The sequence below is a fragment of the Artemia sp. Qi Xiang Cuo genome, chromosome 4, assembly GCF_049724085.1.
Source record: "Artemia sp. Qi Xiang Cuo chromosome 4, ASM4972408v1, whole genome shotgun sequence".
Classification (NCBI taxonomy): domain Eukaryota; kingdom Metazoa; phylum Arthropoda; class Branchiopoda; order Anostraca; family Artemiidae; genus Artemia; species Artemia sp. Qi Xiang Cuo.
Window position 1 is genome coordinate 54,505,358 of NC_142797.1, and position 22,163 is coordinate 54,527,520.

Sequence of the window (22,163 nt, forward strand, 5' to 3'; positions counted from 1 at the left end):
GCTTCTAATATTCTAATCTTGGTTTGCAGACTTATCTTCCTATTCTTCCAGACATTTTTTAACTGTGAAAAAACACCCTGAGCCTTGGCAATTCTATATTTAAAATCTTCACTGCTCCCATCATCTTTACTAATAATACTACCAAGGTAAGTGAAGCTACCCACCTCATCAATCTTTTCATTACCCAGTATCAACTTTTCATCTTCATCTTCACTTATTCCTAGACTTAGTGACTTAGTCTTCATAACATAAATTTTCAAACCAATTCTAGCACCCTGAACTCGCAAAACTTCTAAAACTTCATTCATTTTGCTCACAATTTCATCTAGGATGCTTAAATCATCAGCATAATCTAAGTCCAGGACATTGTTTCCTCCCCATTTGATTCCGTGGTCACCCATTGCCTTTCCTGTGATCCTTAAAACAAAGTCCATCAAAACAATCCATACAAAGGGAGATAGAACACAACCCTGCTTAACTCATGATTTAATACAAAACCAGATACTGACCTCTTTCCCTACCTTAACTGCAGCAGTGTTATTCTCGTACATAGCACTAATCACTTTAATGTATTTGTCTGGTATACCATACAAGGACATTTGCTAAAGCTCTTCTATCAATAGAATCGAGCGCTTGCTAATAATCTACAAAACTGAGGACCAAAGGTGTTTTGCAACTCAGACACTTCTTAATTATTCACCTAAGAGTGAAAATTTGGTCAACACATCCTCTACTTTTTCGAAAACCACACTGCTCTTCTCTTAAAACTTTGTCTACAGCATCTCTCAGTCTAAAAAGTATCATATTACTAAGCAATTTGCTCCCTACAGAGACCATACTAATGCCTCGATAATCACCACTTCACTTTTATCACCTTTCTTATAAAGTGGCTTAATTAAGGTTTTCCTAAAATCGTTAGGTACTTCCCCTTTTTTAAAAATCATATTCATAGTCTTCCGTAGTTTATTTCTAACCTCAGAGCCACCATATTTAAGAATCTCGTTTACCACACCGTCAGGAACTGCAGCCTTATGATTTTTTAATCATTTTAGCGCTGTTTGTGATTCCTCCCCATTAAACAAATCTTCCTTCACATCCAAGATGTCACAAACTCTTTCATCTTCCTCTATATTTTTTCCTGCAAGTCTATCTCGGTTTAGCAAATTCTCAAAATGTTCGGCCCATCTCTCTTTAGTTTTTTCCTTATCGCTAATTGTGACCCCATTCCTATCTTTAACTGGGCCAAGTCCGGATTGACTACTACCTCTCAATTTGTTAACGTGCCAGTACAATATTTTACTATTATTAGATGCGTCTAGCTGCATCTTCCAGATCCTCGGCAATTTTATCCATGGTTTTTACTTCACACCTCCTTAGTTCATATATTAATTATTTCTTCACTTTCTTTACACTCCTTTTGTTTTCATATGATGTATCACTCATATAATTCTTGTGCAAGTCCTTTCTCCTTTCTATTAAACATAAAGCTTTTTCACTAATATTCTTTGCTGCAGTTTTAGCTTTCTTCCCTAATACGCCTTCAGCAACTTCACAAATTATTTTACTAAAATCATTCGAACCATCTTCCACATTATGAAATTTTAAACTCTGAAGTTTAGTATTCAACTGTTCCTGGAAAGTTTCACTCAAATTTTCATCCTGGAGTTTACAGACGTTATAGCTTCCCGGAAGGTGGTTACCCTTCCTAAATTTCAGCTTTAAATTAACCCTAGACACTACTAGATGGTGATCTTTACTTTTAACATCAATAACAGCACTCCTACAGACCCTAGTATCTTGTATTTATCCTGCCAGTCTTCGGTTTACTATAATATAATCAATAAGGTTTGCTGTCCTACCGTCACGTGAATACCATGTTAACTTATGAGCCATTTTGTGACCAAACACTGTTTTGGTTATAACTAGATTGTTATACCTACAAAATTGCAAAAGTCTGTATCAGAGGCACCAATTAGGGGGGGCCATGCCCCCCCCCTACACTTTGAAAATTACCTTCTTATTTATATTTCACAGCTATTTTCTATTTTAGCTATGTGCTATATTAAACCAGCAACTGGTCCAATAAATACGACCAACAAACTGGTGCCCTAATTATATAATCTTGTTTTGAAATGTCTAAGAGCGAGCGTGTCTACACTATTTTATTTCCGAGTAGGGTTCATTCAAAACTAAGCTTCATGTGGTCAGTACCCGTTTGTTATTGTTCTTGTGAAGAATTCGTTGTAAACTATGAGTTTTGTATATTGCCTTTTTTAGTAGCTGGGAAAGGAAATGTGTTCTAGGGTTTCAAGGAGTTTTGGTCAGCAGATTCTTGACGTTGTTGAATAGTTTATGGGATAACTAGTCCCAGTGGAGTGTATGGGACTGTCGTGAACAGGAAATGCAAGTGATTGGTTTATGGGTTTTCTAAGCGGGGTAGTTTCACCGTGGAGTATGGGAGTGATTTTCTAATTGAGTTTCTACGTGTTTCTTCAGTTCTTCTCTTGCCGTGTCTGAGTGAAGTCATTGTCTACTACTCGTTTAACTATGAGTAAAAAGCGACAACAAACTTTGGATTTTTTTTTCGGTGAAAATGCGGAAGAAAAATGAAGAAACTTTAGTGCAAGAAACTGGCAATAGTGTCAGCGCCCAAAGTCTCGGGTTAGTTGAGATAAATTCCCCCACCTGTGACATAATTTCGGAAACAAGCGGAACATCTGAGAAATGGCTCAGATCAACATGAAAGTTCGGTCTGCATCGCTGAACCCCTTGCGGGTTCCAGTAGCAGTCAAGAAACTCTCTCAGATATCTCTAGGACGCGTCACGACAAACCAGCTCAACCTATTCTTGAGAGATATCTGGCTTCCATTTCTAACGGAAGGAAATTCAGTGCACATTACTATAAGACTTATGAATGGATTGAATACTCAAAAAACTTGAATTCCGTGTTTTGTTTTGCTTACCGCCATTTTTCTATGGGGACTCTAAGGGCTGGAGAAACTGCTGGAAAAAGGGCTTTCATTGAGTCAGGATTTTGCAAGTGGAAAGACAGTTCTGCTGTATTAAAGCAACATGATGGTTCTGAAAGACATAGGCATTGTATGTCAGAATGGACGGAATTTCAGACAATGAGTACTGATACTTCGAAATCAATAGTGAATGCCTTAATTCAATCCAGATCTCAAGAGGTTCAGGAAAACAGAGATAATGTGAAGTACATTTTTCGCGCTATTTCCTTTCTTGGCCGCGAGGGTCTTGCTTTGAGGGGTCATGACGAATCAGAAACATCTGCAAACCAGGGTAATTTGGATGAATTGATGGAGGAAATGTCTAAAGGCGACGAAAAGCTGAAGGCCAAGTTACAGTGCCGATTTGGTCACAATTGCAGTCATCAGTACCAAAATGAGCCAGTCAAACTGATAGAAAAGAAATGCTTTTTGGCAAGGCATTATTTAGAAGTAAAATCAGTTAATTACTTCGCCATTCTTGTTAACGAGATAAAATATTTTCCTATAAAAGAAAAATTAGCGATCCTTCTCAGGTATATATCAAATGGACAAGTATTGGAGCGAACAATCAGCAGCTATCACATGCACAAATTAGACGCCGAGAGCTTATCCAACTCGATTTGTGAAACTATAGACAAGCTTGGTGTAGATTCGATGCTGTGTATTGCCCAATGTTATGATGGCGCATCCGTCATGAGTGGGGAATTTAACGGAGTTCAAGCAAAGTTTAGGGAGAAGGTGCCTCATGCAGTTTATGTACACTGTCACGCCCACAGATTGAACTTGGTTTTGACTGACTGCCTAAAAAATATCAGTGAACTTTCTGAATTTTTCTCTGTGGTGCAAAGACTTTACGCATTTATATCATGCAGCAATACTCGTCAGGAGCTTTTTGTGGAATCCCAGCGTATTAGCGGGCAAAAAGTCTAGGAGCTTGAAAGGACCGTCCAGACTCACTGGTCTTACGCAGTCCGCTCTATTTCGAAGGTGAAGGCCAGATTTGATTGTATTGTTGCTGTGCTTGCCGCAGTCTCTGATAGTTCCAACGGCGAGGCAGCGTGTGAAGCAAAAGGACTACTGGACAAAAGCAACTCTGCCTCTTTTGCTTCAACTTTACACATAATGGAAAAAGTATTAGCCATTGTAAATTATTTATCAGAGCAATTTCAATCCGGAAGTTTGTTGATTTATAAGGCACTTGCACTGATTTCTGGGACATATGAGACACTCCAAAAGCTGAGAAATGATAACGAATGGAACAACTTAAACAAAAACATATCTGAATTCTTAGCTTTAAACGATATCCAGGAATCGAAGTCTCCACAATCTAAAACCAGTGCTCGAAACAAGAGAAGTCAAGCCATTTCCATTCGTCTCAAAGCCTTTCTTTCAAACTCAACAACCGGTAAACGCAATATCAGTCAGCCAGTTGAATCAGACTGCGGTAAACTTCTGTACTTTGAGGTAATAGATCGTTTCACGAGTGACATGGACCAACGTTTCATGCAGAATATGCCTCTGCTCGACGCTTTATCTGCCCTCGACCCCTCAAGTTCCAATTTTCTTGAAATTTCAAAAGTGGAAAGAGTTATGTGTCATTATCAAGAGATTCTAGGTGTTGACGACCATGCCATAGAATCCCAGCTTTCTCTTGCGAAGCTGCATCTGTCAAAAGGTGATACTTCAAAAATGCATCTTCTTCGAGCTATCGAAATCTTATCCGACCTCCCAGTTGCCTATTCTGCAGTGCTAAAACTGATGAAGCTAGTTGCTACTTTGCCTGTGACCACTACCAGTAATGAACGATTCTTCTCGGCATTAGGGCGTGTGAAAGACTATCTGCGATCGACAATGGGAAACGACAGACTCAGTGATCTCATTATAATGGCCGTTGAAAAAGAGGAGGTAAAGAAACTGGATTTGGATAGATTAGTCAACGATTTTGCCAAGCAGCGACCTTGCCGTTACTCCCTGTTTTAGGTATGTTTGCTAAATGTTGTTCTTTTTTTTGCATCTCAATTAAAAAAAAATCGAAAAAAAATCCTTGCCCCCCTACATTTTCGTGAATTGGCGCCACTGGTCTGTATCCATTACTGTTTTCTTTTCCTACACCAAATTTACCTAGGCTGGGATACCATCTATCCCTATTTCTACCAACCTGGGCTTTAAAATCCCCTAATAAAAACGTAATATTTCTACCTGGGACCCTGTCTATTTGCTCCTGTAACTGTAAGTAAAAGTCATCTGAGTCACTAGTATCTCTGTCAGTCGGTTCTACAGGGGTGTATACTACTATAAGTGATACCATGAACTTTCTTGTCAAAAATAAGCAATCAGTGTTCTATTATTAATAGCTTCCCAGCCTCAAGAAGACTTAGCAGCTTCCTTATTCATCTTGAGCCCTACTTCTTTTATATGTACCCCATCCTTCCTGCCTGAGTAAACAAATTCTATATCACCTAATTTCATGCTTCCTACCCCTGGGATATGAGTTTCTGAAATTCTCAATAAATCCAGTTCAAATCGTCTGAATTCGTCAGTCAAAATGTAGATACGATGGTCATTTTTTAATGTCGTAATACTCCAAGCTCCAATTTTCATTTCCTATAAAGCATTGAAATTATTGTGGCTTCAGAAAACGCAATAGTCCTAGATACCAGTATAGGGTGGAGAATAACATATCTTCTCAAGTCTACACTAAAGTGCTTTAAGCCAGTTTGGAACCATAAAGAAAGACGTTACAGAAGCCTCCAGTATGAATGGAGGTTTTGTGCAAACCTGGGCTCATTTTAGTCTCAACATGGTTTTTAGCACTTGGTGATGCTCATCTATCAACAAGAGTCGAAATCCTGCACAGACAGTCTCAAGCCTATTACCTCCGACTCATTATATATTCATGCCTACAAATATTATGCTACTACGGGGAGGCAACCCATAATAGATAAAATAGCTAGGAAGAGGTTTTTCAGCCCAAAGACGCCCATCAAAACATACTAAGCCCAAAAAAATTGTCTATTAGTCAGAATCCGGTGCGAATGCTGTTTCGTTTACTAGGCTATACTTTCCTTGGGAATTGCCACTCCTCAAGCGAGACTATAGTTGACCGCAAGGTCTCCTGTCTTGCAGTAATCCCAAAAGAGTCGAGGCAGCTTTTTTCAGAGGCTGTTGTCCATAGATCTCGACCTAACATCCTTCCGCCGTTGTCCTCCTATAAAGGATCCTCCCGTGCTGGTGTTCTGCATCACCATGCAATTTAACCCATTACTGTGAGAAGGTTTGTAACTCATGGGACATGTGGACAAACCGGTGGGCCCTGTTGAGTGTACGGTTGAGGGGCCTTCTTCCTCCTCCGCCTGTATTTATGGCTCCGGGTGAGGTTGCCCCAGTTTTTATTAAGAACCCACAGGGACAAGGTTCCCCCTTGGTCCGTGCCTACTATGGAGGTACCCCACATATTTGTAGGGCGTTCCCCTATTACCACCTGGAGACACGCTGAGTGGCCTGGGGGAGGCCAGATGCTACTGGTGGGATTGTTAACCCCAATAGCCATTTATCTACAGAAGCCATTTTTTTTATTTTTTAGGAACAAATACACCACAATATGTCTTAACTGAGTCTTACTGAGGTGAAATAATCAGTAGCTTTCATATTTATGTCTGGTTTTTATTCATTATTTCTAAAGAATGGTGTTATTTTTAGCTTTTCTGTATCCTTTTAGCTAGGCAATTGGATTCCCTGTAGTTACAAATTTAAATTTATAAATTCATATGTGTCCCATATGTGCTATAAATGGATTGAGGCTCAGAAAAAAAAATAAATATATATATATATATATATATATATATATATATATATATATATATATATATATATATATATATATATATATATATATATATATATATATATATATATATATATATATATATATATATATATATATATATATATATATATATATATATATATATATATATATATATATATATATATATATATATATATATATATATATGTATATATATATACATATATCAAATGCATTTGTTAAAATCGAAAAATTTATTTTCCCCTTTTTAGTCTATTTTTAAAACGTGGTTTTTAAAAGTTTTTTTGATAAAGTATCTATTTATTGTTCAGAAGCTTGATAAACTCGTTTCATTTTTCTATTTTCAGAAAAACAACTTGAAAATAATTCACTTAATATTAAGAATGGATGTTTGCTTTTGAAAATTAGTAATCTGAGCCTTAATGGAATAAAGCAAATAAATAGTAGGCATGATGTTTTCAGAACATGTCACAATTGATTTTGAACCAAGGGAATGAGCAGGGAATCTTTTGTTTGAGAAACATTTTAGGCTTTTATATGCAAATAGCTTTAATTGTGAAGAATTTTTTGTCTATTTTTTTTGCTTTCTGTAAAACTTTTGGCTCTTTTTCCTTGATGCTAGACAATCATGTAATGGCGTATCCTCCCTCAAGCGCGCGTTGTACTCATATCAATAAAGAATTTTCGTTTTTTCATTGAATGCTAGCATTAGAGCCTGTCGGCCAACAGGTATATAAAACTGTAGCACGTAGTCGTGAGGACCAGAGGGGCAAAATCCCCCTCCCCCGACAAAATGTTCGAAGTCACCTTACACCCCCCTCCCATAATAAGAAAATACTGAGTTTCCATTCGATCCCCCCAACACAAAGACGGATACGGGGGGAGGGGCAAGTTTATGTGGCCTCCCCAGAACGTCGAAAGCTGCAAAAATTAAAGGGACAGATGGATGGAACGTCAATGGGAGCCCGAATTTCGTTGTTTCCCCCTCCCTAATGCTCTCCTGAGGCTTCAATATCACTCTTTTATAAATATTTATATATTTTATTATAAATATAGCATTTTTTTTCATTATAGCCGCATAAATAATCGCTATGCATATTCGAATATTGTGTCACTTAGTTTCAATAAATCTACCATCTTGTTTTTTTTTTATTTCAAAATAATCTTTAAAAAGTGTACTTTGGTTGGCACAGATTCGTTTTTTATTCATCTCTCTTTTATACAATTGGCTCATTGATGATAGATGCAGTAAAAACAATTGCATAAAAACAGTATACAATTGCAATATCAAATTGGTTCCTGACATCAGTTAAAGCACGAAAAATAAAAATGGGGTTGAAAACCCTTGTAAGGTCAACCATTTGTCTGTTCCTTTTGTGGTCAAATTACATTTACAATGACCAAGAGTTTTTATAATACATAACTGGCTTGCATCGTATAGCTAAATTTAACTACTCAGTCCAATCCATCTTCAAAATTTTAAATTAGGCTCTTGGCTGCACAGACTTTAGCGGCTTAGTTTCACGCCAACTTTAGCGGCTGAGTTTCACACCGACTTTAACGGCTTTACGGATCACATATAAATATGCCTTTTGTTTGAAAACACATATGTGTGAACCAATGGTTTTGTGTAAAATACACTTGTTATTTAAGTACTCTTGAATAGGTGTATATAAGCACATGGAAATGCACTATGTGCATACTTTATTACTTCACAGCACTAACTCCAGAACAATATTTTGTAGAGTCTGAGTTTTTTGACCATTCAGAAACTTCCCAATATGGTTTAGTAAAGATGAAGTATAGATCAGTGAGAAATTGAGCTAGAAAATACTATGAATTTCCCAACCGGTATCGGGTTTTAATTATATTGAATGTTATTGAAAGAAAATTAGTGCTTTTTTCCACAAATAGCAATTACATTATTGAATTGCAAGTAGCCTAACAATATTTTTAATGTTTGGAGAACATCGAGACTACCATAAATGTCAAAGGTGTTCAAGAATTTTGTGTAAGGTCTATATTTGTGTTTCCTTCTGTAGGAGAACGACAAATAAAGACACACCCTAAGACTTTGTCGGCCCTTAACAAATCTTAGCCGGAAAAAATCTTTCCTCGCCAATGCAGACTTCCTTTGCCTGCTAGGCTTTCTGAATGAAGGCGGACGAAAATAGGAAATCCTTTAAATAGTTCCTGGCTTAAGCTCAATATATTGCCTAAAAAGACCTAGAAAGCTTGAGTTTGTTTTATCTTCTATCTTTAAACACTTTCCCTTAAGAAATTTGTATTGATTTTATGTTTTTACTATGTTTTGTAATTATTACTATTAAATACTGATATTATTTGAAATTACCAACAGTATGGTTGCAGTTGAAGAGCAAAATCATAGCTGCAGCTTTAGCTGCAACCTAGTAATCCGGGTTGCAGCGGTAGCTAGCAACCTAGTAAGAGACGATCATGTCCCATACTAAGACCAATAACTGTCCCTTACAATAACCAATAAATCCTCAAAATAGTTTTAGATCGAAACACAAAGTACTCTAATAGAACCACCTTTTCCGAAAATCCTAAATAGGGAATGTACAGTCTCCTGGCTTGAACAACAAAAACAAATATGTAGGCTTTAAAAACAAGAAAAGTGGCTTGAACGATATTCTGCATCTTCTTTTTACGTTTCTTTTCTCCTCAGCGAGCTGGGCTATTGAAACTCATAGAGACCAGTTTAATAGCTCATTTTACAGGAAACTGTTGTATCTAGTGCCTTTTTTAATTAAAAAGTCTTTAAAATAGAATCGCTTTTTACAAAAAAATCTGCATTTTCATGTACAAGCTTGATGAATGACGTCACCATATTGGGTTGTAACCATATATGATTTAATAATGGATGCAATATTTATACAAGCTTATCTTTCGACGAGATAATATAAGAAATACATAATGGATCGGTATAATTCATTATAAATGGGAACTATGAAAGTTTCATCAGATATAGATTAAAACTAGCAAAGAACAAACCACGGCACATAGTAACAAAAAGTTAAGATAATACAAGCATATTTTGAAAAGTTGCTAATCTGGGATATGGTGATATACTGAGGATCGTCTCTTACTATTCCAACTAAGAAGAAGGCATAGGCTTTTCCCTGTTTGTAATCCGAGTTGCAGCAGTAGCTCGGAACCTAGTAATCTGGGTCGCAGCGGTATTATATTCAAGAACAAGCTTTAGCCAATGGTAATTTCATGTAAGGACCTTCTATTACATGACGATGGATTTTTTTTTCACCTAATAAGGTCAACGAGTCACAAGGCGTCTCACTCTTCATTCGTACTTTTTCCTTTCCAGGGTTCTGTACCACAACGGTACTCTGCTGACATAAGCAACTAACCAAGAAGGCGCATAAAACGCTTGTTAAGACCAAGATGAATTGGGGCATCATCAATTAAATTCGAACCGAGTTTTTCTACAAAGAGAGCAAACATTGTTGGAAGATACTGACTAATCCACCTCTGGTTCCAAAAACGATTGCAATAAATATGGCGAAAATTTACAATATTCCAGTTTAGCCCTCTTTACATCATTTTTACACAAAAGCCCCAGCAACAAATAAGATGGAATGATCACAGAAAATCGAATATAGCTTTGTTAATAGTTACCATCAGAAATTTCAATTACCGCCGGAAATGTCCACGATTACTAACAATTTGAAAATAAAATGATTTTAGCTCATTCTTAATATCAAGAATTATTTGAAAACGAAAAGAACCAATGGAACTGCAGATGGAAATCTAAAGCTATAGAAAAGAAGTAACTTGTGGTATACAAAATGATACAAGAACGAGAAGATTCAATTCTATTAGAAATTAGATGTTTAAATTCAGCGACATTTAGCAATATTCCAATGCTTACAAAAGCAGCAACAAAAGATCGGACAGAAAAAGCTAAACTAACAGCTTTTTTACACGCAAAAAACGGGTTTTATATTCCTTCCATTGCGCTGTACTGCAACACTGCGTTTATTGCACTGTTTTTTTTAATTGACGTATAAACCATTTTTTGGACATTACCAAAGATAATAGGTTATTAAACCGTATTATCTTATTTAAAGATCCAATCTAAAATGAGGAGAAATTACTATGAATCAAGAAAAAAAAAAATCTCAAGTAGACAGAAATCAGAAGAAAAATGAAACTAAACTTCGGATGAATACAAACTACCAAATACAGCCTCTAGCATAATATAAACGCAGCTTCGGCTTCGCAGACTCTCTTATTTCAGATATTAGATCCTCTTCGGCCTTCATAATCACTTAAAGCATCCAAAAAGAATAATAGGTCAGGTTAGTTTGCAAACCTAAGCAACAGATTTGGCTAATAAGAAGCAAGCTGTCAGCATGAGCTAAATATAATACGTCTGCAAATCCCGAAAAGAAGAGCTACGTAGACTAAACAAAACATTTTCCATAGAAGCATTAAAGATACCAGGAAAGAGAACGTTTCTATGATTCAAATATGCACCATTCAATCAGCGTCCCTGTTTTGGTTCAAATAAATGAGTCCTCTCAATAAAAAGCTCGAAAAAATAGCTCTTAACAGGACTTTTCACTGTGTTTTACAACGAAATAAAAAAAAAATACGGAGGGAATAGGTTTCTCTGATATACGTATAAGAAATCTACACCTTCCTGAATTTCATCTTAGATATAAATTTGAATATCAGAAGTCAAGGAAAAAGACATAGATGCATTCACATTAAGTTGACAAAGAGCACATGAAGATTGAGCATGGCAGACACTATCAAATGTTTTAATGCATTTTAAAATAATTAACTTATATTAAACTTCCATAAAAAAGCATAGAAACAAAATTCTCAGAAAAGATTATGCACCATCTAGCGTCCTGGCCACGCTGTACAGTACTGAATTGCTGTAATAGCAAAAAAAATATAATAGCAGAGACAAAATGAAATCAGCACAGCAAGAATTTAGGTAATTAGTCGTTTTATCAATTTTTGTATATTATTTAATCGAAAGAACCGGTACGATTAAGTCTTGCATCCGAATGCGTCCTTGATGTCACTGTGGCCAGATACCAGCTCCGAAACTAAGCACCGAGTTTGGGTTTGGACATGCTTAAACAAAATGTAAAAACATTTTCCAGAGAGTAAATTTATTTTTGGATTACAAGTTTTTTAACAAAACTTGTTATAAAGACTTGAACATTTTGTAGTTTTATATCTCTCATAGCGAATTCGTGGCAATTAGTGGCTTATCTTTGCGTGAAAAAATTAGTAAATTAGTTGCAGAACAGTAACAGGACAACTAGTTTTTTCACATTGAGACATAGGCTTATCCTATTAGATGGCACTGGGTATTTTCTCTTTGACATGACACCAACTGGAGTTCCTAGTCTCTGAACAACATAAATAACAGATATTTAGCCGGTTTAGTATACAAAACACATAGAAAATGGGTATGATAGTACCAAGACAAAAAAAAACCAATTGCAGTAAAATCTAAAAAAAGAAAGCTTTTTTATAAGCAACGATACTTCTTAACATAAAAAAATTTCTATCCATGAAATACCTTTATTTTTGTGGACATTACGCTTAGCGACCAAATACACACGTGTTTTATGCGCAAATTGTGCAAATTTATGCAGGGTTACGAGAGCGAAAGAGAAAGAGAGAGAGAGAGAGAGAGAGAGAGAGAGAGAGAGAGGGGGGGGGGAGCGCGAGAGAGTGAGAGAGAGAGAGAGAGAGAGAGAGAGAGAGAGAGAGAAAGGAGAGAGAGAGAGACAAACAGGGACTTACGTCACAGGTTAAATTTTTTTGTTTAATTTATAAATAAAATATTTTCCTCATTTCAAGATTTGTTTTTACATTTCTTTTTTCAAAAATCAAAGAGAATCTGCTGTCAAATTGCTTAGCATGTTTTTGTTATAGCATACAACCAGATAATATAACTGCAGGCGAGGATGAGGGGACATATTAGCGTATCGTCCTTCGCTTAAAATATTGTAAAAGCACTACTATGATCATTACATTCATTTGCATAGATTTACTCGTTTCAAACAAAGCAATTCTTTCCCTTGACCTAGCGTTGGCTCAGAAGTCCCTTAATCGACGCGATTATTTTCTTATCAAAGACGGTTTTTAAGAAGAATGTTTTCCAACAAAATTTATTTTCTAAATAATTAAAAGAAAACAAGTACACAAGAGTATTAATTGGCAGGACGAGATCAATAGACTAGAGCAAAACATGGAGTTAAAATGGCAACAATTACAGTATGAGAATAAAAAAAAGAGAAAAAAGAACTAGACATCTCACAAACAACTACAAGTTCATAATTGCATAAACAAAACACAACACACTCTACACCCACTGGAAAGATCCTATTTCCTCTTTTTACTTCGAATTGCATCAGATTTGGTAGCTTGACGTCTCTCTTTTTTCTTTTCGCCTTTGGATCTATCCAATCTCAATTGGGATTCACCATCAACTTGTCTGCCATTCAAAACCTCCTTTGTGGAGTGTAAGCCATTTGTGTGCACAAATTCCGAATTAGTGGATAATTTCTGAAACATGAGAAAAATTACGACTTCTTTCATATTGGGTTTCCTTAAAACAATCAATACTAAAAAAGGAAAGAAAACTAAAATATCCTGGAATCAAATTTAAATACATAATTACAGTACCTAATAAAATTAAAATAATGGCAAATACCCTGACGTGATCGGAGTAAATAAATTGTAGGCAACATGTTTTTTATAGTTATTTTACAACTGCAAATGGGGGGTCATACTCCTTTTAGACTTGAAAATCACCTTGTTATTTCTATTTCACAGCTGTTTTCTATTTTAACTATATGCTATATTAACCATTGAGACAGGCTGATCGACCGTTTGTACTTGTCATCCCTGTGCTTTTTTTTACAGCTATTAAATAGCACTGACTTTTTGATGACCTTGTTTTGAAATATCACGTCAACCGACTCTTGAAAAAGGCTTTTTTTGAAATATCTAAAACACTTCCTTGCCACTCAACTGCCCCGCCTTGTATGTAAACAATTGACCACTTGCATAACACATAGCCCTGGCACCGGTGGCGGGGGGTATCAACCCCAGAGACATAGTTATTTGACCTATGAACTATCTTGAATACAACGGCTACCTCAAAATTTTGATCGGACATATTTGGGGAAAATACGGCATGGGGAAGGGGGGGGGGGGGGCTAGTTGCTGTCCTGTCACTTTTGACTCTTAAAAAGGCCACTAGAGCTTCTGATTTCAAAAAGAATAAAATCCCTCCGATGTTTATATGACCACCCATTTCATAGAAACCATATGAGTCCATTCATAGCGGACTTGTTTTTAAGTCAATTAGAATACGAATATATGATAAATAAAAATAGCCCAGACAATGTAAAATATAACCTTTCAAATAATAAGATATCTGGATGATCTCTTAGTAATAAATTGTGCAGAGTTTATTGAGATTTCAAAAAATATTTATGCACAAGAGTTAATTCTGGAGCCTAGCTATGGGATAGGACACTCTGACCATTTCCTAGATTAAAATATTAATATTTCAGATAATAATAAATTATTTTTTAAAATATATAATAAAACGGATGATTTTAATTTTGAAGTAATTAATTTTCCATTCCTTGAAAGTAATATACATTCAAATATTACTTATTCAGCTTATTATTCCCAATTATTTAGGTATGCAAAAATATGCAGTAATTACACAGATTTTAAAAATAGATGTAAAAAGCTGAGCGAAAAACTGATCTTAAGGGGTTTTTCTGCCAAAAAAATTAGTTGGCAATTCAAAAAAATTAGTTTTGTGTATCATGAACTTTTGGGTAAATATACAAAAAATTATAAAGAAATATAGAATGATATTTTAATATAATTTCTCTTTCGCTTTTCTTTTTTGGAATTTTGAATTTGTAGACTGTTTTCAAACAAGCTTGAAGAACTTTAAATCTGTAATTGGTTCCGGATACCAATAAAAGACTTTGTTTTATAACCTACATCTGGACCAGTCTTCATTTATTCCAGAATGGTCTTTGCTCAGTGACCTCTGGGATTTTATTAAGGAAACAATGAAACTCATTTTGTATGTAATTTTTAATAGCTTTACTAGTATGCATGTATTTCACAAGTTTTACCTGACGTAGAGATACCATACAGATCTTAGGATAGAGGCTCCACTGTACTGGGTAAAGAAAGTAAAGCCTCGAAACCCGTTAAGGCAGGTGGTATTTCTTCTGATTAGCCCTAATGGAAGGTTCTACTTGGAAATATTTCGCTAGGTTTAAGGTGCTTTTGCTTATAAATTTACAACGACTTACATTTATTGATGACAACTTTGCACGGATTTGGACATTTCTATTTGGTTGATGGTTCGGTTATACTGTTTTGTCCTAGGTAGTTGGATAGATCAGTAAGGTCAAAACCTCGTTCAAGTGCACATTTGTCTCAATTGCTGGATTAGGATGACAGTAATATATGTTAACAATGAGTAATTTGCATAACTTACAGACCATGCCCCTTGGACTGGTTTGAACAAAATGGCTATCTAAAATTTGATCAGATACATTCGGGGAAAAAAGGGCATGGGCTTCTGATTGCCCTCCGATCACTTTTGACTCTGAAAAATACAATGGAACTTTCAATTTTCAGTTGAATGGGCCCCCTTCAAAGTTTATACAACCATCCCTTCCAAAAAAAACCTTGTATGTTAACAGTGGGCAACTTGCATAACTTAAAACTCTTAGATCCGGGCGGTGGGGGGGGGGTCAACGCTGAAGGCATAGTTTCTTGAGCTTTGGACTATTATGAACACAACTGCTATCCCAAATTTTGATCGGATACATGTAGGGAAAAGAGGGCGTGGGAGAATGGTTGCCCTCCGATCACTTTCGACTCTTAAAATGGGCACTTGAACTTTCGATTTCCAATCGAATGAGCCCGTCCAAAGTTTATACAAGCAAACCTTTCCTAAAAACCTTATATATTAACAACAAGAAACTAGCATAATTTACAGCCCTTACCATGGGAGAGGGGGGGGGGTGTCTACCTCAGAGGCATAGTTATTTAGCCTTTGAACTATACTGAACAAAATGGCTAACTCTAAGTTTTGATTGGATACACTTGAGAAAAATGAGTGTTGGGGGGAGGGGGGCTGGAGCCCCTCCGACCACTTTTGACTCTTAAAAAGGGAACTTTAACTTTCCATTTCCAATCGAATCAGCCTCCTCTAAACTCTATGCGACCACCGCTTCCATAAAAACCTTAAATGTTAACAATGGGCAGCTTCCCTGATTTACTGCCCTTGCCCCCTGGCTGGGGGAGAGAGGGTTGTCCACTCCAGAGGCATAGTTATTTGAACTTTGGACTATTTTGAACAAAATGGTCATCTCAAAATCTTGATTGGATTCATTTTTATGAAAAATGGCATGGAGGGCTGATTACCCTCTGATCCCTTTCGACTCTATCCCCTGGCTGTGGAGGGTTGGTCGACCCCGGAAACATAGTTATTTGACCTTTGGAATATTTTGAACAAGTTGGTTGTCTCAAAATCTTGATCGGATTCATTTGGAGAAAGAGGGCATGAAGGAGGGGAACTAGTTGTCCTCCAATCACTTTTGACTCTAAAAAAGGGCACTAGAACTTTCGATTTCCAATTAAACCAGTCCCCTTCAAAGTTAATACGACTACCGCTTCTATATGAAGTGTCTCTGAAAAAAAAAAACATTGAAGTCTTACGGCTCTTTACTATAGGCAACACTATAGCATTGCCTCTAATATAGTGAGTAAGCTCCCTATCCTCGAAAACAAACAACTACTACTAACAGCTCACCGCAGCTCAAAGCCACCTGAGGCCAACGCAACAACACATGCTACTCCTCTATCTAAATCTATTCAAATCCCCGTCTTTGCATCCTCTCAGGAAGCTCCCATTTCCTTTCAACCTTTCTTTACGCTATCCTCCCACCCAACCGCAGACGACCTGCTTTCCTTTTAGCTCTTCACGGTTGGACGAGAAGGACAATCTTCGGCAATCTGTCATCTTTCATCAGCAGAACGTGCCCAAGCCATCTCAAACTTTCTCTCATTATAGTCCTAGAAAGCGGGATAGAACCGCATTTTTCTTACAGCCTACTGTTTTGAATACGGTCAGTCAGCCGGGTGCCCAGAACAATCCATAAAAATTTCTCCGGAAAACATCTAGCAAGTCTTCATCCGCTTTTCGGAGCGCCCATGCTTCAGAACCATATTTGACCGCTGTCATCACTGTAGCTTCCAATAGTCTAATCTTGGTTTGCAGACTTATCTTCCTATTCTTCAAAACTTTTTCTGACAATGCAAAAAAAACCTGAGCCTTGGCTATTCTACTTTTAATATCTTCACTGCTCCCATCGTCTTTAGCCTACTAAAAATACTACCAAGGTAAGTAAAACTGTCCACCTGATCATCTTTCGTTACCCAACGTAACCTTTTCTTCTTAACTTATTCCAAGACTTAGCGACTTAGTCTTCTTAATATTAATTTTTGAACCTATTCTAACTCCAAGAACTCGCAAACCATCGAAACAGTTCGTTCATTTTGCTCACACTTTCATCTAGGATGAGAAGTCCATCAAAATGATCCATATAAAGGGGGATAGAACACACCGCTGCTTAACTACTGATTTAATACAAAACCAGCTGCTAACCTCATTTCCTACCTTAACCGCAGCAGTGTTATTCTCGTACGTAGCACAAACCACTTTAATGTATTTATCTGGTATCAAACAGTTCGTGGTAACGAACTGTAAGTAAGGAGCGACCCGGCTCAATGGTAACCGAAACTCTAGAAAACGGGTTTTTGATACCAATAGATATATCAATAGAATTAGATTTTAATGCTGATTTCAAATGTATAACTTTAATCAAGTGCTAACCATCAGACGTTACGCGCCTGGAAAAATTGGGCTGATTTTCAAAAAAGGGGGAAAGACCCCCTAAAAATTATAGAAACTTAATGAAAATGACACCATTAGATTCAGCGTATCAGAGAACCCTACTGTAGAGGTTTCAAGCTCCTGTCTACAAAAATGTGGAATTTTGTATTTTTTGCCAGAAGAAAGATCACGGATGCGTGTTTATTTGTTTTTTTTTCCAGGGGTGACCGTATCGACCCAGTGGTCCTAGAATATTTTAGGAGGACAAATTCAAATGAAACTTATTTTCTAGTGCCCTTTTTAATGGATCAAAAAAAAAGAGAGCACCTAGACCCCCTCCAACGCTTGTTTTTCCCAAAATCACCCGATCAAAACTTTGAGGTAGCCATTTTGTTCATCATTGTCAAAAATATAACAACTATGTCTTTTAGGTGACTTCATCCCCCGAAGTCCCCAGGGGGAGGGCTAAAAGTTATGAACTTTACCCAATGTTAACATATAGTATTGGTTATTGGGAAGTATACAGAAGTTTTCAGGGTTTTTTTTCTGGTAGTGGGAGGGAAGGGTGGGTCGGGGATTATGTTGGAGGATCTGTCCATGAAGGAAGTTTTCATGGGGGAAGGGAAATTGTCATGAAGGGGCGCCGGACTTGCTAGCATTATTTATTGGTTATTGGGAAGTATACAGACATTTTCAGGAAGGATTTTTTTCTGGAGGCGGGGGGTGGGGGGCTAGAGGAGGGGCTTACTCTGGAGAATTTTTCCGTGGAGGATATTTCTTTGGCGGAAGGGAAATTTCTTGGAACGGGGTGCCGGGTAACCAACCATTATTTAAAAAATGATCAGAAATTAAATATAAAAAAACAAGTTTTTTCAACTGAAAATAAGAATGATCATTATAACTTAAAACTAACAGAAATTATTACGTATATGAGGGGGTTCTCCCCCAAGTCAATACCTCGCTCTTTACGCTACAGTTTTTTTTTAGTGCTTTCAAAAGAGCTATCTATTCTAATTAAACGGCCTTTGTTATTCTGGGGTTTGTGAATCATTTTTTTTTTAACTTTTATCGTTAAGAGCATGGTATTGACTAAAGGGAGAACCCACTCATATACGTAATAACGTACATGTAATAAAAAAACAATCAATTCGGACCAATAGTAATTGAAACTTTTATAGACGGAATTTTGATGTCAATAAATGTATCAGAAGAATGTGTTTATAATGCTGATTCTAAATATATAAATTTTATTAAGTTTAGTATTACTCATCAAAGGCTACGAGCCTGAGAAAATTTACTCGATTTTTTAAAGAGGGGGAAACATCCCCTACAAGTGAAAGAATTTTAATGAAAATCACACCGTCAGATTCAGCGTATCAGAAAACCCTATTACATACGTTTCAAGCTCATATCTGCAAAAATCTGCAACTTTGTATTTTTTGCCAGAAGAAAAATATGCGAATATAGAAGTTAGTTACGTAAGTTAATTTGTAAAGACATCCATTTAGCAAAAGAAAAGTAAAATTTTTATGCAAATTTTTGTTTACTTATTCAATGACGGTGAGCCAAAATAAAAGCCGCATTAACTAAAAAACGATCAGAAATTAAATAAAAGAAACGAGTTTTTTAAACTGAAAGTAAGAAGTGACATTAAAACTTAAAACGAACAAAAATTATTCCGTATATGAATGGGGCTGTCTCCTCCTCAACGCCTCACTCTTTACGCTAATGTTTGACTCTTTCTCAGAACTCTACTTTTTAAAACAAAAAAACTTTAGCGTAAAGAGCGAGGAGTTGAGGAGGGGGCAGCCCTTTTCATATATGGAATAATTTCTGTTCGTTTTCTGTAAGTTTTAATGTCGCTCCTTACTTTCAGTTTAAAAAACTTGTTTTTTTTATTTAATACCATACAAGGATAAGACCTTCGCTAAAGCTATTCTATCAACAGAATCGAACGCTTGCTCATAATCTATAAAACTGAGGATCAAAGGTGTTTGATAACTCAAGCACTTCTCAATTATTAACCTAAGAGTGAAAATTTGGTCGAAACATCCTCTACCCCTTCTAAAACCGCACTGATCTTCTCTTATTACTTTGTTTACAGAATCTCTCAGTCTAAAAAGTATCATATTACTGAGTAATTTGCTACCTACAGAGACCAGACTAATGCCTCTATAGTTATTACTACACTCACTCTTATCACCTTTCTTATACAGGGGTTTAATTAGGGTTCTTCTAAATCGCTAGGTACTTCCCCCTTTTCAAAAATTATATTCACAATCTTCAGTAACTTATTTCTAACCTCAGAGCCACCATATTTAAAAAACTCATTTACCACGGCATCAGCACCCGGGGCCTTGTTATTTTTTAATCCTTTTAGAACTGTCGCAAATTCTTCCTCACAAAACAAACTTCCTTCACACCCAAGGCATCAGAAACTTTTTCATTTTCCTCTATATTTCTTCCTGCAACTCTATCTCGGTTTAGCAAATTCTCAAAATGTTCGGCCCATCTCTCTTTAGTTTTTTCCTTATCGCTAATTGTGACCCCATTCCTATCTTTAACTGGGCCAAGTCCGGATTGACTACTACCTCTCAATTTGTTAACGTGCGAGTACAATATTTTACTATTATGCCTTCTAGCAGGATCTTCCAGATCCTCGGCAATTTTATCCATGGCCCTCACTTCACAACTCCTTAGTTCATATTTTAATGCTTTCCCCCTTTCTTTACATACTTTATATTTTCATATGATCTATTACTCAGATAATTCCTGTACAAGCCCCTTCTCTCTATTAAACATAAAACTTTTTCACTAATATTTCTAGCTACGCTCCTAACTACTATCCCTAAAAGATCATTAGAAATTTCAAAAATTGTTTTCCTAAAATTATTCCATCCATCTTCTACATTGTCAAATTTTAAACTCTGAAGTGAAGTATTCAACTGTTCCTGGAAACTTTCTCTCAAATTTTCACCCTGGAGCGTACCAACATCATAACTTTCCGGGAGGTAGTTATCCTTCCGAAATTTCAGCTTTAGATTAACCGTAGACACTACTAGATGGTCATCTTTACTTTTAACATCAATAACAGCATTCCTAAAGACCCTAGTATCTAGTATTGATCCTACCAGTCTTCGGTTTACAATAACATAATCAATAAGGTTTGCTGTCTTACCATCACGTGAACACCACGTTAACTTATGGGCCATTTTATCACCAAACACTATATTAGTTATAACTAGATTGTTATACCTACAAAATCGCAGCAGTCTGTAGCCATTACTGTTTTCCTTTTCTACGCCAAATTTACCTAGGCTAGAATACCATCTATCCCTATTTCTACCGACCTGGGCGTTAAAATCTCCTAATACAACACCATATTTCTATTTGTCTATTCATGTCTCCGACATATTTCTACCCTGTCTTTTTGCTCCTGTAACTGTAAGTAAAATTCATCTGAGCCACCAGTATCTCAGTCAGTCGGTTTTACAGGGGCATGTACTATAAAAAAGAAGTGGAGTAAAGAAAGAAGAAAAAAAAATATTAAATGGCAGAAAATGAAATAAACAGTTTAAACTTCTCTTAAACGTATCGCGTTCGATTCAATCTACTACATCTAAAGGGCCAGGAATACAATATTTTTGCAAAATGAAACTATTCCTGTAATACAGCGGGAATCTTAATAAAAAAAACTTCAGATAGCGACAAAACCCCACTTGAACCTTCAACTGCTCCGTTTTAGACAGCAAATCCCAAAGTGGTAAAATATACAGCGCGTGAGGCAGAGCTAAAGCACTATATAGTTTAGCAAGTACACGCTTACTATAACTATACTTCAGTGCAGCAAGTTTAGCATAGCTGGTGCAGAAACCTGATATGGCAGGTTTCTATACCTTCCTAGCTTTAACAAGACTTAGCAGCTTCCTTATTCATTATGAACCCTACTCCCTGTCTATGTAGCCCATCCTTCCTGCCTGAGTAAATAAATTCTATAACACCTAATTTCATGCTTCCTGCCCCTGGGATACGAGTTTCTGAAATTCCTAATAAGTCTAATTTGAAACGTCTGAAATTCTTAAAAAGTGTAATTTGACTCGGCCGTATCCGGGGGGGGGGGGGGTTAAGGGGTTTGATCCCCCAATTTACCTTCCGAGGGCGGAGGTACTTTTTCGGGGGAGGGGGTACAAAAAAAACTTTAAAAACGCATCAAAAATTGTTTAAATACATTTTTGTTGCGTTTTATTTGATTGCACTATATTCCATTCCATTATATTCCAAAAAAAGGAGAGAGAAACCACTACAGCTGCCTCTTAAAACTAAAGCATACTCTTTTAATCAGCCGCGTCAAGTCGTGAAACATTAATTGGGGAAA

The 22,163-nt window shown here is 36.5% G+C and overlaps 1 protein-coding gene across 4 annotated transcripts in view; it reads right to left on the bottom strand.

Annotated features, from left to right (window-relative positions):
* Positions 1 to 13,003: 13,003 nt before the first annotated feature.
* Positions 13,004 to 22,163, bottom strand: part of Elo68beta (Elongase 68beta) — a 141,510-nt gene continuing 132,350 nt past the window's right edge. For all 4 annotated transcript variants that reach the window (XM_089088416.1, XM_089088417.1, XM_089088418.1 and 1 more), the window contains one exon: positions 13,004 to 13,410. In XM_089088416.1, coding sequence (XP_088944542.1) covers positions 13,228 to 13,410 — 183 coding nt within the window. In that variant the 3' untranslated portion in view covers positions 13,004 to 13,227. The remainder of the gene's footprint in view (positions 13,411 to 22,163) is intronic.